General features: G+C 39.4%; 1 protein-coding gene across 2 annotated transcripts in view; it reads right to left on the bottom strand.

Annotated features, from left to right (window-relative positions):
* Positions 1-16,691: 16,691 nt before the first annotated feature.
* The window catches only part of LOC109036551 (uncharacterized), a 76,560-nt gene continuing 73,924 nt past the window's right edge, over positions 16,692-19,327 (bottom strand). For both annotated transcript variants that reach the window (XM_072306564.1, XM_072306563.1), the window contains exon 3: positions 16,692-17,889. In XM_072306564.1, coding sequence (XP_072162665.1) covers positions 17,735-17,889 — 155 coding nt within the window. In that variant the 3' untranslated portion in view covers positions 16,692-17,734. The remainder of the gene's footprint in view (positions 17,890-19,327) is intronic.

Below are 19,327 nucleotides of genomic sequence, written 5' to 3' on the forward strand. Positions count from 1 at the left end.
GATAGCCTGCATTTTTTCACGTGTGCAACACGGACATCCTTGGAACACAAATAGTTGCATCTTGCATCTCGACGTTGCTATCAATTTGCTTTTCTTCCTTATAAGCCATCTTAATTCGTTAATTCGTTCTTAAGTCGTTGGTCTCCATGGGACTCAATTTCCATACTATCTGTAGAATGTGGTCTACTCAGAAGTATCTTAAGGATAGAAAGTTTAATGTACATAGGACACACTGGAGCAGATTACGGGTCAAAAAAGTTTTAAGGAGCCCCTTAAAATTCCGACCTTAATCACTGGTTCAACCGGTAATTTTGTCTAAATTGGCTGGGGAAAATTGAAGAAAAGTGGCTGCAGCGCCGAAAGCAGGGTTACAAACCCACGGATTTAACGCTTCCTCAACCAAGTTTTAACTTCATAATCTCAATCTAAAGATTAATTCAGGGTATTTCCCCACCGCTCTGTCCTCACCCCGATCAAAAAGTTTGGCACGGCAGGCGTCTGAGCCAGCCCGATCTCTAATTTCAGTTTTTTCAGTCGCTGGGAACTTAAACGCGCAACCTGAATCGTGAGGAGGGGGGAGAGGGGGCTCATTAATTTCTAATTTTGATGCAGAATCTCGAGGCGCCTCAGCTGCCTTACGGTTAGCAAGTTTCCCGCGGTGACGTTGTTTCTGGGACAAGGCAGGCTTAGATGGGTAACAAAGAAATGATGCTTGGAAATATCTCGCTACGTGAAATAAAATTCAAGGAATTCCATTGTGCTCATTTTTTACCTTTTGCCGTACTCCTGGTACCCTAGAAGCATAGGTTATGAAGCAGCAATGAATACATCTCTTGCACACAAGAGATACGGAGACATAAATGAACTTCTGGTAAGAAAATCACCACGAGCAAATGGAAAAAGTCTAGAATCCACTCTTCAACACACAATGGGAATGGGTCTATCGGACATGGGAGACACAATCAACTGAATACTCTTTTCTTCGGTAAAATTGCACTAAAAACATCCTGAACACACCAGGAATGTCTAAATCCACTCTGTAATGCAAAATTTCCGTAGCCCACAAGCCCATACTGCCGTGCAACGCAAAAACGCCGTGAACGTCATTTTAAATTTTTTGGAAACATGTATCATATCAGAAAAACTTGTGTACTTTGGGACAATGTTTGGGTTGGGATGTCAATGCTGGGACAATGGGTTGAAAAATGTATCTAAGCACTTTTGGAAAGTATACGACGTAAATTTGCACACTCTAAAAATCGCATTCTGAACCATGTTTTTTTTCAAATGTTCCATCTTTGCTCATTCTTCACTTCTAAAGAGAAAAATAAGGAGACGTTTTTTCTCAACAACCCTCGAATATTACTCCATAGAGCCTTCATTTCACCTTTCTCCTAACTCTTGGTATCTTTCCTTTTTTAAAAAAAAAATAAAGATATTTGAATAGGAGTATGAGGTTATGATGTTGAACAGCAGGCAGTCATTTATTGCTGTGGAAGAGCGTCAAGTCAAACAACGCGATTACAAGAAGTTGAGGTATACAGGTGGTGCAACATTATTATTTCCCCCACGGTTCATTTACACTAAAGACCGTCTGTTGTCATTGGGACAAGCTGGAGCTTCTTTTGGGCTCGCTTATTCTCCTGCCTTTAATTGCGCATGCAATCTTCCCCCGTTATCTTTTGATAGCGTATTTCCTACACGCTCCTCTTCTTTTTTTCGCATTCTTTTCCGTTCCCTTTTATTTGTTGACAAATTGTAAATACCTGGCAACGTCTTTACCCCAAGTTTATCTTGTGCTCGTTACATCGGCTCCTTCTAGACATTTTCGCGCCAGAGCAACCCCTCCCCAACCACCACCCCCCCCTTTCCCCGCGACCGACAAAGCGGACGGGGAGGAAAATCTTTTCAGCAAGACGTAAAGGAAAACAATCAAGTCTCCTTTCCGGGCTGCTTTATTTTAATGGAAAAAAATCCTCGTTTGCGACGCAAATTAGCGATGAGAAGAAATGAGATTCTTTGACGCGGCGGGAATCGGCGCCGCACTTACAGGTGATTTCCTTTAGTTTGCAATTCTGCAATACTTCGGTAATCTTTAGACTTGAGTTATGGTAGTTCTGTTGACGTATTCAGGTTTGTCTCCGTTTAGAAAATTTGGCTGAATGTAGAGGTGGACACTGAAAAAAGTTCGGTCATACGAAAAGATCGTTCGGTTTTCCATATCATCCCAACTATTCGGTTTGTCGAACTGAATTTTCGGTTTGTGTAACCAAAAATTTGGTTCATATGACCAAACGTTGTTCGTCAATTCATTCCACCGTTGAAGTTCGGTTACAAAAACGGAAAGTTCGGTTTGACAAACTGAAAATTTCGTTTGACAAACCGCATTAGTTGGGATGACATTGTACACCGAATTTTGATTCAAACGGCCGAACTTTTTTTCAGTGGACTCTTTTGAGGGTTCCTTAATAACTACCGCCACGACTGTTTTTTCTTTTAACTGAAGAAGAAATGGACTGCATTTTGCAATTTAGAACTATAAATTCTGGCTCCTCTGGAAAAACACGTATATGCATAGGGAAACTAATGGCACATACGATGTTTTTAAACCGGGCTAGAATCTATAGGTCCGAATTGCAAAATGTGGTCCAAATGTCGATAGCAGGGACTGACCTTCAGTTTATAATCAAAAACACAGGAAAATGCGGAAACAAGGCTAAAATACCTACGGCTAAAAAGTTTTTTAGCCTTGTTTCCGCATTTTCCTGTGTTTTCGATTGTCGTTTCCGTTTTGGGCTGCTTTTACAAGTTTCTTTGTTTCCACTTCAGTTTATATTGAGTACTGATCTTTTTTGGTTCAGACACCCAAAGTATTCGGTATTGGGTGCCTAAGAATCCCGGTATGGTGAACCGAAGTTCGGTTTCTGTGCGACCAACAATTTTTGTTCCCTAAACCGAAAAAGTTCAGTGTCCGATTCGAACCGAACTTTTCTCACCGTGCAAGGGAAGTAAAGCATTGATGAACTTAGAAATCAGTTTTCGGGAAAACTAATAACATTAACGCGTTATTCGCAGACTAAACAATGGAATTAGAGATTAAATAGTTTCGCAAAGTAAGAGAACTCATTTATGCTATTCATCAAACTGACGATTTGGCATTTTGCGACCATGTAATTGTGGTAGATAAACGTTAAGGAAACTAAGGGAAGCTTGGCTGTAGAGATATCAGGTCTTTGAAGTGCAAAGCTAGACGGCTCATTAATTTCATTTCTAGACTAAGAATCTCGATACATGGGTCCTTTTTCAAAAGGCCCTTTGTACTCAGAGACCATACATTTTAGAGACCCCTCCCCCTCTGCTAATCTCCTATATAGTTTTACGGTTACTTTCGGTAGCCAACGTTCAGATTCGCGTCTTGATGACTGTTGAAGTGAGCATTGAGCACTTCGTGTGGCAAGCCTAACCTAATTTGCAAAAGCGCACTTTGCAAAGTGCGCACTGCGACATTCATCACCTATCATTTAGCGAACTTTATGCTCAACAAGTTACACATCGGTCATCATTAGACCGAAAGTAGTATGGAGCCCCGCATTTAACTTTTGCCAGGGTGACCACTAAAACAGGCTGGCAAAAAATCAGTACTTTTACAGTACTTTCTCAGTACACACCCAAGAAATTCAATACCTCCTAAACAGACAAACTCAGTAACTTTTTCAGTACCTCCATTCGAAGGCATTCAAAAATTTGAAATTCTTGCTCGAATTGTGACAAAAATGACGTAGAAACAAAAGAGCCTCCCAAAATTTGGCCCCTTTTTAGGTATTCGATTCGACCATCGGACCAAGGTTTAAATGGAAGCTTATAGTAACAGAAAACTCAGGAAAAAATTTCAAGATGAGTATAGGAACCGTTTTCGAGTTACGGGGGGGCAAAGGGGTCGCAATCTGGCCTAATTTTTTGCTGTTTTCTTGTAGAATTGATGTATCGGCGGGGTTCTTATCGTTGTTTACGCATGTGTAGCACATGGATTCCTACGTGTTTTTACACGTAGAATCGATTTTTAACGTTGCCGAATCGATATATTGATCAGTTAAATCGATTTTGAACGATTTTTTAAGGAAAATCGATGCTATTTCAGGATCGAAATTGTTTATTTTCGATTCATGAATGAATAAATGCACCTGAAATGACTGAAGCACATGTAACCCTATGTATTTTGACACGGAAAATTGATTTTTAACATTGACGAGTCGATTTATCTACAGTTTGTATCGAATTTTTGCGACTTTTTACGGAAAATCGATGACTTAGCGGAATTAAAATCGGGTTTGCTCCATCCGAGATCGGAGATATGTACCCAACATGATTGGAGCACATCGACTCTTACGTATTTTTATACGTGGAATCGATATATAACCTCGATAAGTCGATATATCGATCAATTGTATTGAATTGATGCGATTTTTTGCGGAAAATCGATGGTTTATCGGGATTGAGATCGGTGTCTCTCCGTCCAAGATCGGAGAAATGTACCCTTCATGATTGGAGCACATCAATTCTTACGTAATTCTGCACGTAGAATCAATTTTAAACGTCGACGCGTCGATATATCGATCTGACATACACAACTCTTGCGATTTTTTACGGATATTCGATGGTTCTTTTGGATTGGCATTGGAAAAATCTAACAGACATGACTGGAGCACATCGATTCGTTTGTGATTATTCTCGCAAAATCAATTTTTGAAGTCCACGAGTCGATTTATTGACTGGACGTATTGACTTCTTGTGATTTTTATGGAAAATCGATTTTTTGATCAGGAATGAAATTGGTTACTTACAGTCCGAGGGTGGAGATATGCACCTAACATGGTCGGAGCACGCCGTGTCCACGTACTTTTACACGTAGAATCATTTTTAAGGTTGACGAGTCGATTTATCGATTGCGGTCATACTCGGCCAACTCGAGGGACAGTTTATCTTCCTTCAAATATGCTGATCCGGAATTCTCATACTGTTCCATAAAAAGGTAGATGCGTGTACGTATCTCCTTAAATCATTTTAAGTGAAGTCATTCATTCACTCATTCACTCTGGTGTCAATGGATTTGGTTCCAATCACATGAAGTCAATATGACCAGTCAATAAATCGACTCGTGGACTTCAAAAATTGATTTTGCGAGAATAATCACAAACGAATCGATGTGCTCCAGTCATGTCTGTTAGATTTTTCCAATGCCAATCCAAAAGAACCATCGAATATCCGTAAAAAATCGCAAGAGTTGTGTATGTCAGATCGATATATCGACGCGTCGACGTTTAAAATTGATTCTACGTGCAGAATTACGTAAGAATTGATGTGCTCCAATCATGAAGGGTACATTTCTCCGATCTTGGACGGAGAGACACCGATCTCAATCCCGATAAACCATCGATTTTCCGCAAAAAATCGCATCAATTCAATACAATTGATCGATATATCGACTTATCGAGGTTATATATCGATTCCACGTATAAAAATACGTAAGAGTCGATGTGCTCCAATCATGTTGGGTACATATCTCCGATCTCGGATGGAGCAAACCCGATTTTAATTCCGCTAAGTCATCGATTTTCCGTAAAAAGTCGCAAAAATTCGATACAAACTGTAGATAAATCGACTCGTCAATGTTAAAAATCAATTTTCCGTGTCAAAATACATAGGGTTACATGTGCTTCAGTCATTTCAGGTGCATTTATTCATTCATGAATCGAAAATAAACAATTTCGATCCTGAAATAGCATCGATTTTCCTTAAAAAATCGTTCAAAATCGATTTAACTGATCAATATATCGATTCGGCAACGTTAAAAATCGATTCTACGTGTAAAAACACGTAGGAATCCATGTGCTACACATGCGTAAACAACGATAAGAACCCCGCCGATACATCAATTCTACAAGAAAACAGCAAAAAATTAGGCCAGATTGCGACCCCTTTGCCCCCCCGTAACTCGAAAACGGTTCCTATACTCATCTTGAAATTTTTTCCTGAGTTTTCTGTTACTATAAGCTTCCATTTAAACCTTGGTCCGATGGTCGAATCGAATACCTAAAAAGGGGCCAAAATCAGCCTCTTCTTTGGGAGGCTCTTTCATTGGGGACTTGATGATTAACTGACTGCACAATTGCATACGGTCAAATTCTATACTCTTAGAATCAACGCGCAGGGGATTCCATACTTTCCAGTGGCGAGACATGAATGATCGATTCTCGAAATTTCCCCGTTTGCAGCTATGGTAAAGAATCGATTATTAAGGTGCTCACTGCGAACACCCTGTTAATCGATAGGTTTACATAGGTTTAAATGGCAGATCAATCGATATATCGCGAAGGACGCCACGCCACTGATACTTTCCAGTCTTTATTAAAAAACACGCGTGGTATGAAGGAAAGAATTCCAGACTCTCTGCGGAATTTCCGTATTTTTTCAGTACTTCCGGACCGCCCTTAAAAATCAGTACTATTTCCGGACTAATAGACACCCTGTTTACCCACCCGGTTACATTACGCACATTACTAGAGTGGGATCTCTACAATCTACTAAAATGTGGCCAAAGGTATTAATGAAATGCTATTTAATGACTCCCAATTGGACTGCATTTTGCAATTTGGAACTATAAATTCTGGCCCGGTTTAAAAACAACGTATGTGCCATTGGTTTCCCTATGCCCATAAGTGTTTTTTCAGATGAGCCAGAATTTATAGATCCAAATTGCAAAATGAAGTCCAATTGGCAACGTAGGATCCGGGTGGGCAACAAAGCGCGAGGCGGGAAATCGCTTCCCCACACAAGCCGCTCGGCGCTGCGTGGCATGGCAAGAAAATCTGTTTATTAAGAGCTAATGTGGGGACAACTTCGCCCCTCCCCCAAATCGCTCGTCTCCCTTTTCTTCTTTTTCATTCTCCCGGAAAAGAGATCGACCAGCGAGCACGACCCAGGCTGCGGAAAGCGAGAAAATCTCAGCTCGACGGCTGGTCTCTGATCCTTAAAGAAGTTTCTAAGTAAGATTGTTCCGATAAAAAAACGGTTGGTAAAGATTTTATTCGATAACAATGCCCACCTGACCTTCGTTTTACGGACTCGGGTATTACAGACCTGAGTCTTTGACTTCCGAATTAAAGGGCGAAGAAAAAGAATGAGAAATAAGAAACGAGAAAGAGAAATGAAGAGAGAAGGAAAAAGAGGTAGAAGAACTGATTTTTCCTCCCTCTCTTCCGATTCTCTCCTCCTCTTTTTCTCCTCGTCCTTTCCTTTCTTTTTTTCTATTCTTGCTCTTCTTCTCCTTTTGTCATGGGAACGGAGTTCCCCATGATATTAGAATCGTTCCGTTGCTTTCTCTATGGGATTCCCTATACCTCTGCGACCTTGAGCGTTTCGCCCAGTCTCCGATTTTTGGTTGATTTTCCGATGTATCAAAAACCGTTGTATTTTTTAGCCAATCATGTCTCTACGTCAAGTTGTGTTGATTGCTAAAATTCGCTTTCAGCGAGTTTTTTTCCACCTTGAGATGTCGTGTCTGACTGGTAAATCTGCGCAGAACCACGAAGTTCCGATTTTGGGCAAATTCTTTTTTTTGGGAGGTTCTGATTGGTTATTTTTCGCCATCAGTTTTCTGTTCGTTGGTGCAAAAGATCGCCTACCTCGGTGCTCTTGAGAAGCCGCCATTATCCCACCTCAAATTTTACAAATAGAAATAAAGAAATTATAACTATTGTGCAAGGTGGAAAACTGCTCTGGAGGACCCGTTACGGATATATGAGCCAAAATTGGAACTCGATTGATTGATATATTCCATGAATACAGAAATATTGCCTCAGCTTACTGCCGCGATAGCAAATGCATGGTGAGATGAACCTTGAGACACATGATAGCATAGGCAAACAATGTCTCACAGAGAAAGGCGCTTAGCTCATTTTTCTCATATCTCAGGAGCTACGAAGACGCGAATCGCTCAAGGACAACTCTTGTGATAAGTCCCGCCCATCGTCCGAGTCTTTTAAATGCTATTTTTTCTGGGACGCTGTGGATCCGTGATAGCCTAGTTGACTGAGGCGCCCCATTTTTTGATAAGGTGCGGGCAATAGGTGATCGGGAGTTCGATACCCGGCGATGGGAGTTAATTTTTAATGGTTGCATTGAATGTTTTAGACCAATCATCAAAAAATAATTAATACTAGATGATAAATGTACGAACATTTTCTCGTGAGTTAATATGTTAAACAAAAATACTGGAATATACCTCCTTCATATAATCAGCCACATGTTTCCCCAAATTAATGACGTTATTTTCTTTTTTTCAATAAAGTTTATTTGCATTCAACGTTCGTAAGTTAAGCAAGATGTACCTATTGATACAAATAGAAAGACATGAAAATAGTATGTCTAACATTTCAGTTGTTTTTTTTTTTTTTTTTTTTTTTTTTATTTTTTATTTTTGTTTTTTGTCTTTTCAATAAAACAAATTGCCTTGGACTAGAATCAGTGTATCTCTGAAGACAAAAGCTAAGTTTTTTGATACAGAAATACTAATATACCGTTATATAATCAGGGAGATGTTGACCCAAATATTGATGTATATTTTCTCTGTTCGCCCAAATTAATGATGGTATTTTCTTTTTTCAAAAAATAAATAAAGCAATGACATGAAAGTAGTATAGTGCACATCGAACATTTCAGTTACATCTATTTGAATGAAAAAATGGCAACTTAGGAGGCACATAGGTCACTTATGATGCGTATTCGGGCATATGTGTAGAGTAAAAATATCATACTTTACGCCGAAAAAGCGAAACTGAAAGTTAAATGCGTTAACTTCCGAAAACCATGTATAATCCAACGAAAATAAATAATTGGTAAAAAACAGCTTTCTTGTATGCAAAGAAAAAAAAATTAAAAATGTTAAAAAAGATATGTTGACACAAAATTACATAGCCCCTTCAATTCTGAAGATACTGCAAACGAACTGTACCTTAAAATTGTCATATCCCAGAAGCTAAAGTTCCCATGACGAATATTGCTATCGCTAGCGATTGCAAAAACCAACTTGTTTCTCCTTCTTTTCTCTTCTTCCTCTTCCTTTTCATTCTATTTCTCTTAATCCTAAAAAACCTCATTGCTTGAAGCTCGGCAAAAATAATTGACCCTGGGCCTCGGCGCTCGGAGAGTGGAAATTCAAAATCTGATAAGCGTCATCAGATGTTGTGTATCTGTTTCTCTCATGTGGATGGATTTTATCGAAACGCACCTAACTCTATCAGACGCGGCTTAATTATCTTAAATGTTTTATTTTTTGCACAAAAAACCAAGCAGGGAAACTTTACATTTTTTTAGTATATTCTTCATAATCTAGGTTGAAGTCACAGAGAGAGGGCGTTTACTACTTCAGTTTTCAGTTTGAAAAATACAGCATAAGAAATAATTCGGCAACGTAGAAGGCAGTCAGGGTGCTTTTAGTTCCATCGGTCTATTCAATGGGGATCCAGTGGACGAAAATTAACAATTTTCATCGAAAAAATTAAATTGCGATTTGCGAAAAATTTTCCAAAGAAAATTCCATAAAATGCAGCAGGTAAGATTTTTCAATGTGATGTGCAATTTTCGTGACTCCGAATGGTGCTTACGAAATACTGAATTTTTACGTCTTATTTGACAAAATAAACGATTTTATTGTCAACTTTTGACGCTTAAATTTAACTTGCATTTAAGCAAGAGGAGCGTTGCTCCTCCAAATTGAAGACTCTGAAAAATATCGCGTTAAATCGACGCAAGAATTCTGTCGCAGCAAAAATTTCACGCTGAAAAAGCAGGATCTCATTTTTTCTTAACCAGTATCTCTATTATTCCAAAAAAAAGTTAGGCCCTTTTAAAGAGCTTTCCCGTTAATTCAACGAGAATTCCTCTCGCATCCAATTGAACCGGAACATCTTTCTCAGTTCAGAGAGGGAAACTGAGAAAGAGTAAGGACAGTAATTCGTCGTTTTCCTGGCCAAAGAACGTAACTAAATTTCCATGTTGCCTAATTTCCCTCGCAAATTGCATTTTTACCGAGAGAATCTTGGTTATTGCTAACTGAAAATTTTAAGGAGTTCTCTTCTGATTTCAAGCAAAAATCAGGCAAATCTTAAACAAAACTTGCACAGGTACATTATTGCAAAAAATCAAATAGTTTGAGTAAATTTTGCAATCTTGGAAAACGATTACGTTCCTTCGTCCAGGGAACTACGTATTTACACGCCGAAATCATAAATGACGCAGCAAATGCTTCTGTTGCTCCTATAAATCCACTGAAAAATAAGGGAAAATAGAACGAAATCTTTCACGAGCCCCATTCTTCGCACGCGGCGAGACGTGAGACGGTTGACTGTTTCACCGCGACTTTGTTGACTAGGACCCGAACGAGGAACCCTCCCATCGAAGGGGGTAGACGGCACGCGACAAAAACCGCTTCCCGGTATTGGGGTGACGATGGAGGCATTCGATGTCATCGATTTCCGGGCGTCGGGGTAAACAGGGCGAAAGGGAGGTGTAAAGAAGGACCTGCAAATTCGACGAACAGCTTTTCAGCCGACGAAATGCGCTTAAAACTCTTCGACGCTAGTAGGCTGTTACGTTAGCTTCGGTCGGCAATCCTTCCGTCGTTCCCAAACGAAATAACGTAGCTATATCTCAACGTTACAAATCTTTCACTCGCAAATCGCATTCTTATCATTAAACTAGTGGGCTCGAAAATTCCACAAGTTTCTCCCCTGATTAACAGGTAAAATCAGCAAAATTTTGGGGGAAAATGAATTTTTCAGTCAATTTTGCAACATTGGAGAGGAGTTAAGTTACTTCGTCTGGGTCGTGACGCTTTGTCTCTGGAATTAAATTTTGAACGAAGCTCTTTCTGCTCCAGTCGAACCGGTGATGTTCGGTTTTGACATGAGCCACTTTGACAGTGCTCTTACGTTAAATTACCCGAAACAGTAGGCAAACTCTGTCACAGGGATAGTCGGCGAGGCTGTGTTTTAAGTTGGTTACCGACTAGGTTAGATTTTAAGTTAGTTACGTTGGAGGCTCTACGCTTTCAGAGTGGCGCCCGCTAAGTGGGGTCAAATAAGTCCATGAAACAAGGAATGCCGATTTGCGTTAAAAATCTGATTAGTGGCGTTAATTTGTTTGGTAGCCCTTACGGAAATTCTGAATGATAAAAGAAAGAGGTCCGCCTCTAAGTTGCACTGTTCTGGCGGTCTTTGTCTTAAAGAAATAATAATTGAAGAAATAATCTACAAACTAATGTAAGGAGCTACTCCATAAAGTTCAGCAGCATTAATACTGAGTAGTAAGACATCGAATTTGTTACGGTTCATTCAAGATTCATATTAAAAACCAAAATGGATCAAGGATATAGATTTCGGTATAAAATTCACTCTGAATTTCATTCCAAGGATTTAACATTGTAATCTCCGAAAATAGCCCGTGATATTGAAAAATCCCTTCCTAAAATGTATATAGGATATTTTAAAAAAGAAAATTTAATAATAGTCCGTAATTCGAGGGACTCTTAATTCCAAAATATTGAAAGTCGAGAGTACTGTCTGAAAACATATGAAACTTCGTACACTTTCAAAATTCGTCTCTCTGCTTGATTATTTGCTGGCGACACCTTTACACTTCACACAGCCTTGTACTGACGTGTGTACTGGACATTTGATTTTAATCCATTCTCATCACAATTTGATCGTGAAAATCAACGATAACTTTCGGAAATTGAACGCTGGATACTCATGATGCAATATTTAAAATAAAGGCAATAACACGTAACAAGGTACATAACAATTAGAGAGGTGAATGAAATAACAGCATATCTAATTCACGGCTAAATGCAAGAATATTACACTTGGTCCAAAGCATTTAAGTCGGTTTCCTTGAAAAATGGATGTCAAAAAAGTTATCGAATTTTTTATGTATTGTTTAATATAGCACTCATTTCATTTATTGTGGGAATTTCATAAAAATTATTATTACAAAATTTAAATTTTACAATGAAAACAATTGCAAAGCATCTCGTTATGTAAAAACACATGTTTTTGACTCCCATTTTACGAAACGACATTATCAATTTAGACCGAAATTTTAAGAAGCTTCTTGAGTTGGAATCTTTATGATAAGATATGTGTGTATACTTTTAAATACCGATATACACTAGCGTTAATGTCAAAGAGTTTACAAGAAACTTCTTAAAATTTCAGTCTCGATGACGAATATCTACCTAAATCACGTAGAATAAAAAACTCGTGACGATTTTCATCCGGATTTCCTTCAAAAACGAAGCTTTCGTATCTTCGGAAAACTTCATACACAGAACCACGGTTGATAAAAACGAGGCATCAATTTGAGAATACTTCCAATCGCACTAATCAAACGGGAGGCATTTGAAAACTTCAAGGATGCCTTAATCACAGCGCACATGAAAAATATGAACGATCACAACAATGCTTCTGAACCAAAGTCCGAACTAGGTTCAGATGGACTTTTACGTACCGAGTTATCAAAACGGCACACAAAAAAAGAGCCCTCGTGCTTTCAGAACACAAATTTGTCACAAACGGTACTTGGTGAACAAGTCGCTTCAAGTTACCGACGACAATACACTAACTTGGGGTTGTATACCGACGGAAACAACCGAGAACGGAAAATAAAATCGGGTAAAGTGGCAAAGATCTTAACTTCACAGAAAAACTGATTTGGCAGTATAATGATAAGCGATTTTTGAGCCAGTTTCACGCCTGACAGCACGCTTTAGGCGGCGAGTTATATGACATCATAGGATCACGCTAATATGAAAAAACTAAGCACAAACGGTCGAGCTCATCTATCGCGGAAGAACGAGAAGACACAAGTTTTCCACGCGGTTCGCACGTTACTCCGTGGGGCACCGTTGAAGCGCGACAAGCGTGCTGTCGTTGGGAACCAGCGCGTGCGACTGAACTTCAGACCATGCTGATTTCAGCGCTTCTGCGGCAGGCGAGGGGGAGGGAGGCGGGTGAGGGGATTTTCACCTGCGAGAAAAGCGGGAAAATGAAGTTCACTCTCCCTTATAACCTGCACTTAAATCACCCCCCCTTTAGCCCCCCGCCCCCGCACTGACCCTCACTCTCCATCGGGGGGTTGTTCACTGATCCGCGTGTCGCTCAAGCACACGGGTTAAAATGCAAAGAGCGGAATAGTTTTAGTTGATGATTCCAAGACTCTCGATACATATCGAGTATCAATATATCTCTCGATTATCAAGCGATGAAACGCGTGCGTCAAAGTTAAAGAGGCCGTCGTTACGATTGCTCTTCAACCAGCTCCTTCCCTTAGGATGTACCATATCGATGGTGAGACTACTGAACCACGTATATCGGTTTGCGACGTTGCAGACCTCCCGTCATACTTCATTTTTGAAATGGAAAACTACTCAACGTAAATTCTTTAAAAATTCCGTGATTTTTCTTCTTTGTGCGAAGAAAACTCTATTAATATTTCAAAGAATTATATGGTTTGTCCTCTTTCCATAAATAGAATGAGAGCTAAGACTTTTAAACATTACAAACGCGATGAGAGGTCTGGTTGTTTCACCGTCGTGTACTTCACATATTAATTAAGGAGGGTATAAAAGTACTCTTGACACAGAATCATAAAATAGACAGTTTTAACAAATATCGCGGAACTTCAATAGATTAACTTTGAAAATAGATTATTCAAAGGGATGGTGATTGTATGCCGCTAAAAAAAACTAAAAGTACCAATACAAATTTATTGCAGGTTTTGCAAATTTTAAATTAAGTTTGCACGTCTCTTAAAATCTTTCAAAATTACATTATTTTTGAGTGAAAAATGTATTTTCAGACGATGAGTTTCTTTCACAATTGAAAAAAATGCACTTTGGAGTCAATGATAAACTAAATTTTTCTAGATATTTTTGATGGGTGGGGGAATAAACTCGTTTATTTGAAAACAATGTCTTGCACTCAAAAAAAAAAAAAAATTAAATAAAAGATAATTTTTTATAAATCAAGGAGATTTTGATGTACTTTGAAAAAAAAATGGAAACCGTTTTATTCCAGAGATTTTTCCCTCTCAAAAAGGCAAGGCAGACTCAGTATAAGATGAGATTCTGTGGAGTCTCCACCGAAGTCCAGGAGATCCGGTGACAGTAAGCTTGGCTTGCGTTATTTTGTCGAGGAGCAGAGGGGCTTTCGAGGTGATTGATATTTGTGCGTATACTGGTCATGGTCAATCGATACGATCTAACTCGGGTCTCCACGTCTGAAAAAAAGTCCACCTCTCTCATCCTCCCTCAGTTTCTGCTCATGCTCATCTTATTTGTTCACGGATTTTCCAGTCTCCTGCTTGACACGCTCATTTCGGTGAATTGGTTTCGATGTCACTTTACTCTCTGAACCTTGTAAAGTTCATCATTGAAAAACTAGCCCCCCCCCCCCCCAATTTTGGCGCACCCCAAAATCACTTATCGTGCATAAGGAGACCATACATATGGTCCTCCATGCAAATGAATGAAATTGAACAAATAGATTTTGAGATACGGCTGTACACAAAAAAAGGGTACGCCTGACGAACGGACATACATTTTTTCAAGTATGGTTTTTTTTTACTCTAGGCACCTTAAAACGCCGAGAAATGATGAAAAATCAATTTTTTTTTGTTTTTATTTTTGGACGATGACAATACTTCCTCTACCCGCGAGAGGAGCAAGAAAGTAACAAGTTCGATAATGTAAATCAAACGTTCGGTGTTTAAAAACGATCGATTTTCGAAATCCCGGGTAAGAAAGGCGAGTTCCTTTTTTGATGCCACACATGACGTGTGAACTGTCACTTCCGACATAGAATGAATCATGAGAATGCAAGTTGCCTCCCGAAGATTTCACGTGGAAAATAATCAACGATGGTATGAATCAAGGTGAATTTGAAATACTTACTGCGATGAAGTGAAGAAATCATAAATTAATATCGGCGTGATGTTCTTACCTGGAACAATAAAGCATCATCATATACATGTGTCTGCACAATTAACATATTTCACAAACGTGGAGAAGGTTTATTGCCTAATTTTTATGGTTAACACTTACTGCGTTTGTTGCCAATCTTACCATGTTAGAAGTATATACTCGAAAAAGTTATTCCTGGCATAAAAAATCGGTTGGTAAACATTACAAATTACATTACAAACATTACAAATTGTATACGAGTACTTGAAAAGCATATTATTGGTAATGTTAAGCTAAACTTGCTTGAGATATCAACCTTTCTTTTCAGTTTTAACCTCAGACAGTTCTAGGATACCTGCAAGAGGTAGGCATAATTTCGCAGGTATCTCACTATCTTATAAAATTACTTTGTTTAACGTTATAACCGAGGAGAATTTAAAAGAAAACGCTCCTCAGATCTGCTGAGGAAAACGAAATTGATAAACAGACTAGAAAACGGCACAGAAATAGCAATGGATCAGTTGCGCTAATCACAGAATAGTTTGGATGGTTTAAACTCAAACATGAGCAAGAAATATTCATGTTTGTTAAAACGTTAGAATAATGCTGCCGTGCTAAGGAAAAACGCCGTATGAACCCTCAGGCTTTGCAAAATTTCCTTCAATAAAACACAAATTTCTCGGTAATCTAATGAATATTTTACTTTCAATTTTTCAGAGAATTTTGTTCGAATTTTGGTCTAAAGTTCCTGAAAATTTCAAGGAAAAATAGTCACAATTTTCCTCCAAAATGAACATGTTATCAAAGGAAATTTGGCAACTCTCGAATTTTCATACGGTGTTCTTCCTTAGCACGGCGGAATGGGTCACTTGCGCTAGTTACAGAATCGTGTTCTGATTGTTAAAGTATTAGACTCGCAAAAAATAATAAGAGCAGTTCAACACGAGTAAGGCGAATATAAACGAAGTAACGCTCATTGAAAATTGAAAAACATGAGCCGCCGGGATTTGCTTCAATTCCATCCTGATTTCATCAATCGGCGATACACAAATTTTTCACTAGTCGCAAGACGTAAAACACAAATGATACCAAGGCGGAAGAAATCACGGCCTGCCTCATGGCGGTCAAAAGAGGATCTTCTGATTATAGCGCCTTGATGCAACTATTCGGGCTCTATGGATGTCCATGTTGCATTCTAAAAAATTGAAGGCGTTTTGAATTTGCTTGTCAGCTCTTGCGCAGGTGTAAACTTTATGGTCTGATCAGAAAAGCGGTTGCATCTCGTAGTTTTAATGGACGAGGACGTCACTAAGCGGAATGAGCTTAATTATGCCCGACGTTGCCTGATTTCCTATCATAATATTTTTTATCACGAGATTGCTAAGCAACAACCGGCCTTGAAATTTTGTAAGTATATTCTTCTTACTCTAAAAGAGATGATCGCCAAGAGCGGCAATTTCACCAGTTCCGCCTTTCGAAAAAACGGTGTGTAACGTTATCCACCGTGGTGGTAGATATTATAGTTCCTTTCACCGTGGAATCATCGAAAATACACTCATTTGAGTCATTACTCAACTTAAAATACACACATGAAAGCATGGTGGAAGAATCTTTGGTATAGAGTATACACTATTACGGTGGAGGATACGCCATGTCCGCCATGTCGGTTTAAAAGTACGCGAGATCATGGGTGTAGAGAAGGACATCGTGCACGATATCAGGTCCAAGCAGTTGGTCTGGTATGGACATGTGCGAAGGATGGCAGACGACCGGTTGCCCAAGCAGGTCTTCGATTGGGTTCCTCCCGGAAGGCGACGGCGTGGACGTCCTGTGAAAGGTTGGCGACAAGGGGTGGAGGAGGAGATCAGAAGGTGCCAATTGCCTGATGATCTCTGGGAGGATAGGGGGCAATGGCGATTGGGCGGCGCTATAAAAGCGACTTTATGTATGAAACGTGGAAACTTGGTAATTGGAGGCAAATTAATATTTAACCTGTTACCTTGAAACCATCAGACACGATTTCGTGACAAACGCAACAGGCCCATGCTCTTTCTTGTATATGTATATTATTACCTCAATTATCAGTGAAACGAACTGGACTGGTAGAAAAGGCACAAATTAAAGTATTAACTAAACTAAACTATTAACTTGTATATGTATGAAAGAACTTCACTTCATTTCAATGTTACCAAGTTTCCCCAATTTCGGAGAGGGGAAGGTAGAAAGGGTAAAACCTTATTCGTCGTTTTCCTCGAGAAAGAACGTAACTACATTTCCATGTTGCGGAATGCCCCCCTGCAAATTACATTTCTACCAGGATAAACATGGACATTCCTCCCTGAAAATTTTCGAGACTTTCCAAGTCATCTCGCGCAAAAATCAGTAAATTTTTTGACTAAAATCGCACAGGTATGTATTCACTTGGACGTATTTCTGCCAAACGGAACTATGTGCATTATGACGTGAGCCCTGTTATGCATATATTCTTATGGCTCTCAGGGCTCATGTCTTAATGTGTATAGTTCCGTTTAATAGAAATACGTTTGTTTATGTAAAGAATTAAATCGTTTTAGCCAATTTTGCGACCTTGGAATGGTACAACGTTTTTTCGTGCGGGAAACGTCGCGTAAGGTATTACAGTTTATTTATTGTAGTTGCGACTATCTTTACTCATCACCGATGACGTCACAATGTTTTTGGATCATTGTAAAAATGTGCTTACCTTGATACGAAGGGCCAATCAGACTCAGTAGACGCAGGAGCGGAGGTGGAACGACAGGGTTTCTCGGAGCCGTGACGAAGGTCACGATCGCCGTGCCAGTCAAGTCGCGGCATTATCTTCAGCGTTATTGGTCGTCGTCGCAGTGAGTAATCTGCACACATCGAACCCATTTTATATCAAGAGTTTCAAGAATAAATAACATGATAAAAGACAAGAGAACAGTGTTACGTCTAACACTGTCCTGAAAGGAAATCAAAGCAAGAAAAAACCAAAAATTAGAGTGGAGCCCAAGAAAATATAAGACTCAAACCACTAAAATACCATTACCTATAGAGTTGATGCGAGAGTATGGGCATGTCAGTAATTTGGTAGTTAGGTCATGGAGCTTTTATGGCTAAAAAGGCAGCCAATCTGCGAAATCAAAAAGTCCGGAATTAGTTATTATTACAATTGTTACGACCCATACTCGTTTGTGAAGCGCGTAGTTTTTGCATAAATTTACTCATTTTTGCACAAGGACGCTCATCTATGCACATTCTTGGTCATCTTGGTTCGGTATTGGAATCTGGAGATTGAGGGCTCCTTGGATGGCAGGCGGGACACCTAGGGGGGTTGGGCTTCTTGAATGCCAAGTGGGAGGCTCACAAATATCAGTGGCCCTAATTTTTTTTCTAACCACTTTTAACCACTTTCGTACTTCACCACGGTATATAAAAAAAATATCTGTGCCATATCGGATTTTGGCCACTTAAAAAAAAAAAAAAAAAAAAAAAAAAAAGGATTTTGTAAAAAAGTCGGGATTCAACCACCCTAATATGCATGTCACTGTGCCCCACCTCCCCTCCTAGATCCACCACTGTAGTTCTCGCCCTGACTGGCGATTCTTGAAATTTGGCAACACTATTTCTCCTGCATTTAAATCCATTGAAGATATAGATTTAAGTTGCCCCACCAAAAATCGATTGTTTTACACACATTTAAACGGAGGAAAAACAGTGTTGCCAATTTTCAAGAATCGCCACTGCATATAGGCCAGTCCGCGTATAACCGAGTTCGTCCGGAAAACAGGAATCTGAAATTTTCGCCTTGCACAGAGCTTGGTTTTCTCTCAATTAACATTTTTAGATGGAAGAATGCAGCTCTATTGAGGTAAAGTGCGATTTTTAAATAGCGTGGAGTGAATCTTTTTGACGAGGTTGATGAGACTGAGGGATGCGGGCGAGACGATGGAGGGGGGCATTCGAGAGTAAAAAACTGAGCTCCGTCTCGGCAAGACGAAAATTGGCTCGAGGATCCTCCTTGAGAATGAATAAATTAATCTTTATCATTATCCGGTGAACTTCCGAATACTCGTTCGGTTGGCTTGATAATCGCTTTCGAAGCAATTATGACCGAGCTTCGCGAAAAATCGTCGTTTCTCTGACGCAAGGGCGCACTTACACTTTGGAATGAACCCCATTTTCCTTGTAACTCCATGCTTTCTGAATCTCACGTTGAAATGGAATTACGCCCTTACTTCAGAGAAGTGACGAATAGAGTATCCGTCGAGTGGCATAAGTACGTCTACGCTACCGTGCTAAGGAAAAACG

The sequence above is a fragment of the Bemisia tabaci genome, chromosome 1 (genome assembly GCF_918797505.1).
Source record: "Bemisia tabaci chromosome 1, PGI_BMITA_v3".
In the NCBI taxonomy this organism is placed as follows: Eukaryota; Metazoa; Arthropoda; class Insecta; order Hemiptera; family Aleyrodidae; genus Bemisia; species Bemisia tabaci.